The sequence below is a fragment of the Oncorhynchus clarkii genome, unplaced genomic scaffold, assembly GCF_045791955.1.
Source record: "Oncorhynchus clarkii lewisi isolate Uvic-CL-2024 unplaced genomic scaffold, UVic_Ocla_1.0 unplaced_contig_7595_pilon_pilon, whole genome shotgun sequence".
In the NCBI taxonomy this organism is placed as follows: Eukaryota; Metazoa; Chordata; class Actinopteri; order Salmoniformes; family Salmonidae; genus Oncorhynchus; species Oncorhynchus clarkii.
This window is the reverse complement of record NW_027261125.1, coordinates 101,065-115,325: the sequence shown is the minus strand read 5'-3', so window position 1 is coordinate 115,325 and position 14,261 is coordinate 101,065. Positions and strand designations below refer to the sequence as shown.

General features: G+C 41.6%; 1 protein-coding gene across 8 annotated transcripts in view; it reads right to left on the bottom strand.

Annotated features, from left to right (window-relative positions):
* LOC139404975 (histone deacetylase 9-B-like) overlaps positions 1–13,904 on the bottom strand; it is a 60,174-nt gene extending 46,270 nt beyond the window's left edge. For 3 of the 8 annotated variants that reach the window (XM_071147529.1, XM_071147531.1, XM_071147532.1), the window contains exon 1: positions 13,267–13,616. In XM_071147529.1, the coding sequence (XP_071003630.1) occupies positions 13,267–13,375 (109 nt within the window). In that variant the 5' untranslated portion in view covers positions 13,376–13,616. Of the gene's footprint in view, positions 1–12,899; positions 12,992–13,266 lie in introns of all 8 variants that reach the window. The other 5 variants (XM_071147535.1, XM_071147536.1, XM_071147533.1 and 2 more) reach the window with 5 other exon arrangements.
* Between the last annotated feature and the right edge of the window lie 357 nt (positions 13,905–14,261).

The following is a 14,261-nucleotide window of genomic DNA, read 5'->3' as shown; positions in this document are numbered from 1 at the left end:
CCTTCCCCAAACTGTTGCCACGAAGTTCTCCCACACTGGAACAGGAAAGGGCCTTCCCCAAACTGTTGCCACGAAGTTCTCCCACACTGGAACAGGAAAGGACCTTCCCCAAACTGTTGCCACAAAGTTCTCCCACACTGGAACAGGAAAGGACCTTCCCCAAACTGTTGCCACAAAGTTCTCCCACACTGGAACAGGAAAGGGCCTTCCCCAAACTGTTGCCACGAAGTTCTCCCACACTGGAACAGGAAAGGGCCTTCCCCAAACTGTTGCCACAAAGTTCTCCCACACTGGAACAGGAAAGGGCCTTCCCCAAACTGTTGCCACAAAGTTTTCCCTTCACTGGAACTAAGGGGCCAAGCCCAAACCATGAAATATCAGCATCAGACCATTATTCTTCCTCCTCCAAACTTTACAGTCGGTACTATGCATTGGGGCAGGTAGTGTTCTTCTGGCATCCGCCAAACGCCAGATGGTGAAGCGTGATTCATCACTCCAGAAAACACATTTCCACTGCTCCAGAGTCCAATGGTGGCGAGCTTTACACCACTCCAGCCAGCGCTTGGCATTGCGCATGTTGATTTTAGGCTTGTGTGCCACTGCTCGGCTATGGAAGCCCATTTAGTGAAGCTGCTGACGAACAGTTCTTGTGCTGACGTTTTCTTCGAGAGGCAGTTTGGAACTGGGTGGTGAGTGTTGCAACCGAGGACAGACAATTTTTGTGCGCTTCAGCACTCGGAGGTCTCTTTCTGTGAACTTGTGTGGCCTACCACTTTGTGGCTGAGCCGTTGTTGCTCCTAGACGTTTCACTTCACAATAACAGCACTTACAGTTGAATGGGGCAGCTCTAGCAGGGCATACATTTGACGAATTGACTTGTTGGAAAGGTGGCATCATATGACTGTGCGCATGGCTGTGTGCTGTCAGCAACGGATGTGGCTGAAATAGCCGAATCCACTAATTTGAAGGGGTGTCCACATACCTTTATATATATAGTATTGTCTTAATTAATCAGTGTCCGAGAAACTGGCCCATAGTGTTTAATGTATCATTCTGAATGGCGATGAGACTGTGGCCGACACTATGACACTAAGTAGACATATCACCACTAGGTTAATTAAGAAGTATTGGGTTATTCATCTTTCTGATGGTACTTTGACTGCTTGACTGCTTACTCATAGCAACACTTTGTGAAGACCATAATATTATTATAGATCTCTGTGAAGACCATAATATTATTATAGAGCTCTTTGAAAACCATAATAATATTATAGATCTCTGTATAGACCATAATAATATTATAGAGCTCTGTGAAAACCATAATAATATTATAGATCTCTGTATAGACCATAATAATATTATAGAGCTCTGTATAGACCATAATAATATTATAGAGCTCTGTATAGACCATAATAATATTATAGAGCTCTGTATAGACCATAATAATATTATAGATCTCTGTATAGACCATAATAATATTATAGATCTCCGTGAAGACCATAATATTATTATAGATCTCTGTATAGACCATAATAATATTATAGAGCTCTGTATAGACCATAATAATATTATAGAGCTCTGTGAAAGCCATAATAGTATTATAGATCTCTGTGAAAACCATAATAATATTATAGATCTCTGTGAAGACTATAATAATATTATAAGGCTCTGTGAAAACCATAATAATATTATAGAGCTCTGTATAGACCATCATAATATTATAGATCTCTGTGAAGACTATAATAAAATTATAGAGCTCTGTGAAAACCATAATAATATTATAGAGCTCTGTATAGAGCATAATAATATTATAGATCTCTGTGAAGACTATAATAAAATTATAGAGCTCTTTGAAAACCATAATAATATTATAGAGCTCTGTGAAAACCATCATAATATTATAGAGCTCTGTGAAAACCATAATAATATTATAGATCTCTGTATTGACCATAATAACATTATAGAGCTCTGTGAAAACCATAATAATATTATAAATCTCTGTATAGACCATAATAATATTATAGAGCTCTGTGAAAACCATAATAATATTATAGATCTCTGTGAAGACTATAATAATATTATAGATCTCTGTGAAGACCATAATAATATTATAGATCTCTGTATAGACCATAATAATATTATAGAGCTCTGTGAAAACCATAATAATATTATAGATCTCTGTGAAGACTATAATAATATTATAGATCTCTGTATAGACCATAATAATATTATAGATCTCTGTATAGACCATAGTAATATTATAGATCTCTGTGAAGACTATAATAATATTATAGATCTCTGTGAAGACTATAATAATATTATAGATCTCTGTGAAAACCATAATAATATTATAGATCTCTGTGAAGACTATAAAAAGTGCAATAATCTTAATATAACAGTGTGATAATGAGAGTTTTCAGTGAATTTATGTAAATTAGGAAGCTCATCTGCATTTCCTGTGGCAAATAAGAATTCTCAGCAACAAAAGAGCGATCAAATAAGATTCTACATCTGTTTTGAAACTTACAGACACATTCGTTAAAAGACAGCAACAAACAACAAGACAATAATGATAATAATAATATAACACTTACAATCCAACAATCGAAAATGATCTGAATATAAGTGAAAAGACATCAACAAACAAAAAATTAGATCACAACAACTGACACTTAATTATAAATACAGTGCAATAGAGTCAATCCAACAATCCCAAACAATACTTTTTCCTGCTTTCCAAAAACATTGTGACATTCAACCAAGCTCTCAGAGCTCTTTCTAACTGGCCTTGTATAAATAGAAACTGGGAGATGCAGAAGATGTTTCAGGGCAGGAATAGCCTGATGCTTGGGTCTGCTATGTGGTGCTGGATCTCTCATTAAGTGCCTTGTTATTTTTGGGCAGCTGGCACGTCTAAAGCAGGAAACAGAGCTTTATTTTTAAGTCCCAGGCGGTCAGGCTCGTCTTCGCAGCTCAAACAGAGCTGTGGCTTGCAGGCTATCATCTAACGCTAACAAAAGGAGCCGAGCCGCTGCCGAGCCGCTGCCGAGCCACAAACCGAACCACTCAAACCCTGGTCATTCACCATAGAGTTTAATGTGTATGTCCTTGAAGGGATACTTGGGGATTTTGGCAATGAGGCCCTTTATCTACTTCCCAAGAATCAGATGAACTCTGTGGTGTGTCTCCGTGTCCAGTATGAAGGAAGTTAGAGGTAGTCTCATCAGCCAATGCTAACTAGCGTTAGCATAATGACTGGAAGTCTATGGTTATCTGCAAGCATGCTAGTTAACAATTGCACTAATAAAAACGATATCCACAAGTTCATCTGACTGGTGAAAATCCAGAAATAGCCTTTAATGTAATGAAACTGTCCAACCATGGGGCACTGCTTTATACAGTCTATAGGACTCTGTCACCTCCCAGAATCACTACCGTTCTGTTCTGTACACTGTCCAACCATGGGGCACTGCTTTATACAGTCTATAGGACTCTGTCACCTCCCAGAATCACTACCGTTCTGTTCTGTACACTGTCCAACCATGGGGCACTGCTTTATACAGTCTATAGGACTCTGTCACCTCCCAGAATCACTACCGTTCTGTTCTGTACACTGTCCAACCATGGGGCACTGCTTTATACAGTCTATAGGACTCTGTCACCTCCCAGAATCACTACCGTTCTGTTCTGTACACTGTCCAACCATGGGGCACTGCTTTATACAGTCTATAGGACTCTGTCACCTCCCAGAATCACTACCGTTCTGTTCTGTACACTGTCCAACCATGGGGCACTGCTTTATACAGTCTATAGGACTCTGTCACCTCCCAGAATCACTACCGTTCTGTTCTGTACACTGTCCAACCATGGGGCACTGCTTTATACAGTCTATAGGACTCTGTCACCTCCCAGAATCACTACCGTTCTGTTCTGTACACTGTCCAACCATGGGGCACTGCTTTATACAGTCTATAGGACTCTGTCACCTCCCAAAATCACTACCGTTCTGTTCTGTACACTGTCCAACCATGGGGCACTGCTTTATACAGTCTATAGGACTCTGTCACCTCCCAAAATCACTACCGTTCTGTTCTGTACACTGTCCAACCATGGGGCACTGCTTTATACAGTCTATAGGACTCTGTCACCTCCCAAAATCACTACCGTTCTGTTCTGTACACTGTCCAACCATGGGGCACTGCTTTATACAGTCTATAGGACTCTGTCACCTCCCAGAATCACTACCGTTCTGTTCTGTACACTGTCCAACCATGGGGCACTGCTTTATACAGTCTATAGGACTCTGTCACCTCCCAAAATCACTACCGTTCTGTTCTGTACACTGTCCAACCATGGGGCACTGCTTTATACAGTCTATAGGACTCTGTCACCTCCCAGAATCACTACCGTTCTGTTCTGTACACTGTCCAACCATGGGGCACTGCTTTATACAGTCTATAGGACTCTGTCACCTCCCAAAATCACTACCGTTCTGTTCTGTACACTGTCCAACCATGGGGCACTGCTTTATACAGTCTATAGGACTCTGTCACCTCCCAGAATCACTACCGTTCTGTTCTGTACACTGTCCAACCATGGGGCACTGCTTTATACAGTCTATAGGACTCTGTCACCTCCCAAAATCACTACCGTTCTGTTCTGTACACTGTCCAACCATGGGGCACTGCTTTATACAGTCTATAGGACTCTGTCACCTCCCAAAATCACTACCGTTCTGTTCTGTACACTGTCCAACCATGGGGCACTGCTTTATACAATCTATAGGACTCTGTCACCTCCCAGAATCACTACCGTTCTGTTCTGTACACTGTCCAACCATGGGGCACTGCTTTATACAGTCTATAGGACTCTGTCACCTCCCAAAATCACTACCGTTCTGTTCTGTACACTGTCCAACCATGGGGCACTGCTTTATACAGTCTATAGGACTCTGTCACCTCCCAAAATCACTACCGTTCTGTTCTGTACACTGTCCAACCATGGGGCACTGCTTTATACAGTCTATAGGACTCTGTCACCTCCCAAAATCACTACCGTTCTGTTCTGTACACTGTCCAACCATGGGGCACTGCTTTATACAGTCTATAGGACTCTGTCACCTCACAGAATCACTACCGTTCTGTTCTGTACACTGTCCAACCATGGGGCACTGCTTTATACAGTCTATAGGACTCTGTCACCTCCCAAAATCACTACCGTTCTGTTCTGTACACTGTCCAACCATGGGGCACTGCTTTATACAGTCTATAGGACTCTGTCACCTCCCAAAATCACTACCGTTCTGTTCTGTACACTGTCCAACCATGGGGCACTGCTTTATACAGTCTATAGGACTCTGTCACCTCCCAAAATCACTACCGTTCTGTTCTGTACACTGTCCAACCATGGGGCACTGCTTTATACAGTCTATAGGACTCTGTCACCTCCCAGAATCACTACCGTTCTGTTCTGTACACTGTCCAACCATGGGGCACTGCTTTATACAGTCTATAGGACTCTGTCACCTCCCAAAATCACTACCGTTCTGTTCTGTACACTGTCCAACCATGGGGCACTGCTTTATACAGTCTATAGGACTCTGTCACCTCCCAAAATCACTACCGTTCTGTTCTGTACACTGTCCAACCATGGGGCACTGCTTTATACAGTCTATAGGACTCTGTCACCTCCCAAAATCACTACCGTTCTGTTCTGTACACTGTCCAACCATGGGGCACTGCTTTATACAGTCTATAGGACTCTGTCACCTCCCAAAATCACTACCGTTCTGTTCTGTACACTGTCCAACCATGGGGCACTGCTTTATACAGTCTATAGGACTCTGTCACCTCCCAGAATCACTACCGTTCTGTTCTGTACACTGTCCAACCATGGGGCACTGCTTTATACAGTCTATAGGACTCTGTCACCTCCCAAAATCACTACCGTTCTGTTCTGTACACTGTCCAACCATGGGGCACTGCTTTATACAGTCTATAGGACTCTGTCACCTCCCAGAATCACTACCGTTCTGTTCTGTACACTGTCCAACCATGGGGCACTGCTTTATACAGTCTATAGGACTCTGTCACCTCCCAAAATCACTACCGTTCTGTTCTGTACACTGTCCAACCATGGGGCACTGCTTTATACAGTCTATAGGACTCTGTCACCTCCCAAAATCACTACCGTTCTGTTCTGTACACTGTCCAACCATGGGGCACTGCTTTATACAGTCTATAGGACTCTGTCACCTCCCAAAATCACTACCGTTCTGTTCTGTACACTGTCCAACCATGGGGCACTGCTTTATACAGTCTATAGGACTCTGTCACCTCCCAAAATCACTACCGTTCTGTTCTGTACAGTAACATAGCAACACAATCAAGGTAATGTACATAAGGGTGGCAGACAGAGAGAGAACTGTACGTTTCCCATTTGTATAGCACTTTACTACCTTCCCAGGATGCCATGCGAAGCCTGTCTTTTTCCTTGTACAGGTCCAAGCATCAGCCCAGTGATGGACGGATGTGGGCCCAGCACATTCAGAGCAACTCAACAGAGCTTCACACCATACAGACACTCTGATAGGCCGTATAGATAACTCTGATAGGCCGTACAGACACTCTGATTGGCCGTACAGACACTCTGATTGGCCGTACAGACACTCTGATTGGCCGTATAGACACTCTGATAGGCCGTACAGACACTCTGATAGGCCGTACAGACACTCTGATAGGCCGTACAGACACTCTGATAGGCCGTACAGACACTCTGATTGGCCGTACAGACACTCTGATTGGCCGTACAGACACTCTGATTGGCCGTATAGACACTCTGATAGGCCGTACAGACACTCTGATAGGCCGTACAGACACTCTGATAGGCCGTACAGACACTCTGATAGGCCGTACAGACACTCTGATTGGCCGTACAGACACTCTGATAGGCCGTACAGACACTCTGATAGGCCGTACAGACACTCTGATAGGCCGTACAGACACTCTGATAGGCCGTACAGACACTCTGATAGGCCGTACAGACACTCTGATAGGCCGTACAGACACTCTGATAGGCCGTACAGACACTCTGATAGGCCGTACAGACACTCTGATAGGCCGTACAGACACCCTGATAGGCCGTACAGACACTCTGATAGGCCGTACAGACACTCTGATTGGCCGTACAGACACTCTGATAGGCCGTACAGACACTCTGATAGGCCGTACAGACACTCTGATAGGCCGTACAGACACTCTGATAGGCCGTACAGACACTCTGATAGGCCGTACAGACACTCTGATAGGCCGTTGTGTATTAGAAATTACGCAACAACAGCTGCTCCTCTGATATTATGTTCCTCTAAATTTCATCAAATTTGTATCAAATTATTAGAGTGAAGAAATAATTGCTTGATACCAAGACTATGCTTATTGTAGTCTTGGTATTATTCATTTTCAAACCGTATATTTGGAACGTTCAACTATTGTTTAACAGCTCAAGAGGAACATCTTGTTACATATTTGTAATGCAGAAGGGGTACAGAGTAACTGTAATGCAATATACAAATCTAATTCACCAATGACAGTCTTTGTTAAGCAGCAGATGATTGAAATGAATATAACGGTAGAGAGAGCAGCAGACAAAGGAGAGGCCATGGTCATATTAGAGCGCATTATAAACACAGTGTTGTTGTGTGTTTTATTATTCTCAACAATCCCACTTCCTGACATTACATTCAGTTAACTAATTAGTCATTTTCTCTTTTTCAAAAAGCCTTTGTGTCTGAGCACTTTGTTTTGGTCACGTTAGAACATGTTGATGTCACTGCTACATGGCTCATCTCATTAAAATCACAAAGACATGTTGTCTTCCTCCCTCTGAATTCATTGAGCTTCTTCAACATGAAAGCCGGAGAGATGAGAGTGTTATTAAGTGAAGTGTGAATTCATGAAGAGCTCTGTGGACAGAAACCTTTATGAATGTTGGTTCTCCAGATAGTGGCAAGGACAGCTTCATCACCACTGAATGTGATTATAAACCCACTCATAACACACCATTTTAGATGGTTTCAGATGTTATGTCTAACATGTGTACTGTCAGGGAATGAATGTATGTGTATCTTTCTGTATGTGAGCTTCACTAGGTCAAATTCCTAACAACTTATGTTTACCCTGTCTACCCTGTCGATCCTGTCTGCCCTGTTTACCCTGTCTACCCTGTTTACCCTGTCTACCCTGTTTAACCCGTTTACCCTGTCTGCCCTGTTTACCCTGTCGATCCTGTCTACCCTGTTTACCCTGTCTACCCTGTTTACCCTGTCTACCCTGTCTACCCTGTCTACCCTGTTTACCCTGTCTACCCTGTTTACCCTGTCTACCCTGTTTACCCTGTTTACCCTGTCGATCCTGTCTACCCTGTTTACCCTGTCTACCCTGTTTACCCTGTCTACCCTGTTTAACCCGTTTACCCTGTCTGCACTGTTTACCCTGTTTAACCTGTTTACCCTGTCTACCCTGTTTAACCTGTTTACCCTGTCTACACTGTCGATCCTGTCTACCCTGTTTACCCTGTCTACCCTGTTTACCCTGTCTACCCTGTTTAACCCGTTTACCCTGTCTGCACTGTTTACCCTGTTTAACCTGTTTACCCTGTCTACCCTGTTTAACCTGTTTACCCTGTCTACACTGTTTACCCTGTCTCCATGGTCTTAGTCCAACAGAACAGACCTGTGTGCTGTGCAGCAGTCACTGTGGTGCCTCCCTGCCTCCCATGCAGCCGTCATAAAAGGCATGTGACAAGGCTATTTTTAGAACCGAAAATATAATCGTCAACAAGTGAAACCAGAATAAGAGACAGGCACACACACACACACACACACACACACACACACACACACACACACACACACACACACACACACACACACACACACACACACACACACACACACACACACACACACACACACACACACACACACACACACACACACACACACACACACACACACACACACACTTAATAGATGAATGATAAATGAAGTATATCTCTCCTTCCAAAAGCACTGTTATATCAGGGGTGTGCTGCTGGCTGCTGAGATGGAGTGATAAAGACAGCAAGGCGCCTAATCTTAGCTGGCTAATGCCATAAGCCCAAAATAACACACCTAAGAATAGCTGACCCACAGAATAAGCAAGAAGCCTGAATTTCAGGCACTTAAAATATCTTGTTGTTTGGCAGATAATGTTCTGTGAGAAGAAGAACAAGAACAAGAAGAACAAGAAGAGATGAAATGCTTGGCTTGAAGGAGAGAGAAAAGCAGCAATGGATGTTGGGATTGACCTGGTGTTCTATTGACAGAGCAGAGGAGATAGAATGTGTCATGCTAGAGCCTTATTCACACTTGTTCTGCTCTTCTTGTTCTGCTGACTACCATGGATCATGTACTGTACTACCTTTCAGCTTGTCTACAGGATACAATACAACAGAATAGAATAAAACAGAGCAGAATAGAACAGAGCAGAATAGAACAGAGCAGAATAGAACAGAGCAGAATAGAACAGACCAGAAAAGAACAACAGAATAGAACAGAGCAGAATAGAACAGAGCAGAATAAAACAGAGCAGAATAGAACAGAGCAGAATAGAACAGAGCAGAATAGAACAGAGCAGAATAGAACAGAGCAGAATAAAACAGAGCAGAATAGAACAGAGCAGAATAGAACAGAGCAGAATAGAACAGAGCAGAATAGAACAGAGAAGAATAGAATACAACATAATTGAACAGAGCAGAACAGAACAGAATAGGACAGAATATAATATAATAGAACAGAGTAGAATATCATAGAATATGACAGAATAGAACATAATCGAACAGAGCAGAATAGAATAGGACAGATTAGAACATAATAGAACAAAGCAGAACAGAATAGGACAGAATAGAATAGAACAGAATAGGACAGAATAGAATAGAGCAGAACAGAGCCGAATAGAATAGGACAGAATAGAATAGAACAGAATAGGACAGAATAGAATAGAACAGAATAGGACAGAATAGAATAGAGCAGAACAGAGCCGAATAGAATAGGACAGAATAGAATAGAACAGAGCAGAATAGAATAGGACAGAAAAGAGACATAATAGAACAGAGCAGGATAGAATAGGATAGAATATAATAGAACAGAGCAGAATAAAATAGGACAGAATAGAGACATACTATAATAGAATATAATCGAACAGAGCAGAATAGAATAACAATGCAGTATGTAGTTAATGAGTAGAGATGTGTTAGTTCTGTAGTTAATGAAGTAGAGATTTTTAGTTCTGTGGTTAATGAAGTAGAAATGTGTTTGTCCTGTAGTTAATTAAATAGAGATGTGTTTGTTCTGTGGTTAATTAAGTAGATATGTGTTTGTTCTGTAGTTAATGAAGTAGAGATGTGTTGGTACTGTAGTTAATTAAGTAGATATGTGTTTGTTCTGTAGTTAATGAAGTAGATATGTGTGTGTCCTGTAGTTAATTAAGTAGAGATGTGTTTGTTCTGTAGTTAATGAAGTAGAGATGTGTTGGTACTGTAGTTAATTAAGTAGAGATGTGTTTGTTCTGTAGTTAATGAAGTAGAGATGTGTTGGTACTGTAGTTAATTAAGTAGAAATGTGTTTGTCCTGTAGTTAATGAAGTAGAGATGTGTTTGTTCTGTAGTTAATGAAGTAGAGATGTGTTTGTCCTGTAGTTAATTTAGTAGAGATGTGTTTGTTCTGTAGTTAATGAAGTAGATATGTGTTTGTCCTGTAGTTAATTAAGTAGATATGTGTTTGTCCTGTAGTTAATTAAGTAGAGATGTGTTGTTCTGTAGTTAATGAAGTAGAGACGTGGCTGTTCTGTAGTTAATGAAGTAGATATGTGTTAGTTCTGTAGTTAATGAAGTAGAGATTTTTAGTTCTGTGGTTAATGAAGTAGAAATGTGTTTGTCCTGTAGTTAATTAAATAGAGATGTGTTTGTTCTGTGGTTAATTAAGTAGATATGTGTTTGTTCTGTAGTTAATGAAGTAGAGATGTGTTGGTACTGTAGTTAATTAAGTAGATATGTGTTTGTTCTGTAGTTAATGAAGTAGATATGTGTTTGTCCTGTAGTTAATTAAGTAGAGATGTGTTTGTTCTGTAGTTAATGAAGTAGAGATGTGTTGGTACTGTAGTTAATTAAGTAGAGATGTGTTTGTTCTGTAGTTAATGAAGTAGAGATGTGTTGGTACTGTAGTTAATTAAGTAGAAATGTGTTTGTCCTGTAGTTAATGAAGTAGAGATGTGTTTGTCCTGTAGTTAATTAAGTAGAGATGTGTTGTTCTGTAGTTAATGAAGTAGAGACGTGGCTGTTCTGTAGTTAATGAAGTAGATATGTGTTTGTTCTGTAGTTAATGAAGTAGATATGTGTTTGTCCTGTAGTTAATGAAGTAGATATGTTTTGGTACTGTAGTTAATGAAGTAGATATGTGTTTGTTCTGTAGTTAATGAAGTAGATATGTGTTTGTTCTGTAGTTAATGAAGTAGAGATGTGTTTGTCCTGTAGTTAATGAAGTAGATATGTGTTTGTCCTGTAGTTAATTTAGTAGAGATGTGTTTGTTCTGTAGTTAATGAAGTAGATATGTGTTTGTCCTGTAGTTAATTAAGTAGATATGTGTTTGTCCTGTAGTTAATTAAGTAGAGATGTGTTGTTCTGTAGTTAATGAAGTAGATATGTGTTTGTTCTGTAGTTAATGAAGTAGATATGTGTATGTTCTGTAGTTAATGAAGTAGATATGTGTTTGTCCTGTGGTTAATGAAGTAGATATGTTTTGGTACTGTAGTTAATGAAGTAGATATGTGTTTGTTCTGTAGTTAATGAAGTAGATATGTGTTTGTTCTGTAGTTAATGAAGTAGATATGTGTTTGTCCTGTAGTTAATATATTGTACTGGTGGTTAAATATAGTTCTACAACAGACAACAGTACAATGAGGAGAAATACACTGAGTTTACAGAAACACACTATAAGAGTCATGTTCACAGAGCATGTGGTATCCTTGGTGATCAATGTGAGGATGTGTGAAATGAATCATTTAAGCGTTTATCTCTGATGTTCACAAGTTATTGAGAAATCAATAGCCATAATATTCATTTCCTGTATACAACTCTGCCCACAATACGCAGTACATGACGCAATCTGTGTATTGTCATAACAATGCTGCCCACCAAAACTCCTGACATTTACTGTAGTGTGTGTGCTTTCCCATAATACAATGCTGGTCCCATTAGATGACAACAGCCAAGTGAATGTTCTGAACTACCACAAGTCCAAAAGGCAGAGAATAGCAGAGTGACTCACATTGAGTGAATACCGAAAAACCGACATTACTCAGAATGATGTCAGATTCGTTTGAACCCTGAGATTCATTTCTCAGGTCAGGAATAGAATGTCATTGTGTTTGGTAAACATCCACAGAGACGCAGAGATTATCTTTTGATGTTCATTTCCCTTTGCCTTGTACTGTCTGTATTTTTACCATGGCATTTCCTGCTACTGTTATACCTCAAAAAGTGAAGCCTGACATGGAAGCCTCCCTATCCAAACACAACATCCCTTCCATGTTTTCATGCCATTTCATTGTGGTGACAATGACTGTAAAAAGCACAGTGCTATTAATATGCACCAAAACATTCAGTCCCATATCCACACAATGATAAAACTATGTGTATTTACTAACACTCACTATACAGACCGTTTTAAACATGTTTGTTTTACTCCTTTCAGACTCAAGCAAACAGAGAAACAATGACAGTAAATGAATACAAGGAGGAACTGCCCATCCAAAAGCACTGCACACTGTAAAACCATGCAGTATAGTATCACACATGTAAATACCTGGATACAGAAAGCAGTGCCTGATCATAACGCGTTGCTGTGCTGAGAAGTTTGGAGCCCTCCTTTCACAGAGGCAGACAGATAGAGACTGACTGGGAGAGACCGGAGAGTTGAGAGAATGAAACCGAGGGAGAGGGAGGTAGGGAGTGAGAGAAAAAGAGAGAGAGAGAGCGGCAGACCGCCAGATGAAGAGAAACAGAGAGAGAGGATAAGAGTGCTGTAAAAATCCAGAGGAAAAAGAGAGAGAGAGCGGCAGACCGCCAGATGAAGAGAAACAGAGAGAGAGGATAAGAGTGCTGTAAAAATCCAGAGGAAAAAGAGAAAGATCCCTTTAGGAGCAGAGAGAGAGCATGGTGGGTCTGGTCACCTGAGTTCACGTTGTGCATCTTCTGCTGGTCCAAGAGTCGCTGGTGGACAACGAGCTTGTTTGTTGTGGTGGAGAAATTTGACTCGCTCTCGTAAATCGTCTGCAGCATACTCCACTCAGCGCTCAGGTCGCATCGCAAGTCCTGCTCTTCCTGTCCCTAAAGAGCCAACCCTCTCACAGCAGTGCACTCAGGGGAACGACCACGACGGCGTACGGATACTAGACACAGAAACAGCTCTCCTCCTTTTCCTCTGAGGAAACTCTCTCTCTCTTGCTGTGCTGAAACGCAATACAATAACCACACCACACACTCCCTCTGTGAGGCTTTCCCCAATATACTGTGACTACACAGCACAATAGAACACAGAGCTTCAGTCAAGAAGTCCCTGTTCAGACAGAGTTAGAAGATGACTGGCAGTCTGATTCTCTTCTCTTGTTGTGACACCGAGCTACTACCCTGCTCTTATTCCCTCTGATCTCTCTCTCGTCTGTCTGTCTTCTCCTCTCTGTTCCTCTCTCAGTAATGTCTGAGCGGTGAGAGTGAGCCTGCCTGTGTTTCAACCTTCCAGTGGGGGGTGTACTAGTCAGAGATGAGCTAAGCCGTGCACTGTTTATCCGTCAACCTCTCACAGGAAAGTAATGCTTGAGCCGGAGAGGGTGCAAGCTTCATTTGCATGTGAATTAACAACAGCGTGGCCCACAGGTGACAGAAATAGAACAATGGCCGGCCCCAGCTATAAATAGGAGGGCCGAGGCGAGGGGATTGGAGCAGCATTGATGCGTTTAAAAATACCTCCACCAAACACAGCTGTCTCTTCTACAGCTCTACAGCTAGATTCCTGCCAGAAGGCATGTCTCCTGACTGACTCTCTCCCTCCCTCTCTCCCAGAGCAGAGCCCAGCCAAGCTGCAGATGGAGGCTCACTCTGCTTGATTCCTCTCTCTCCCCCTCTCTCTCTCTCTTGCTCTTTTCTCTCACTCTTTCTCTCATTTCAA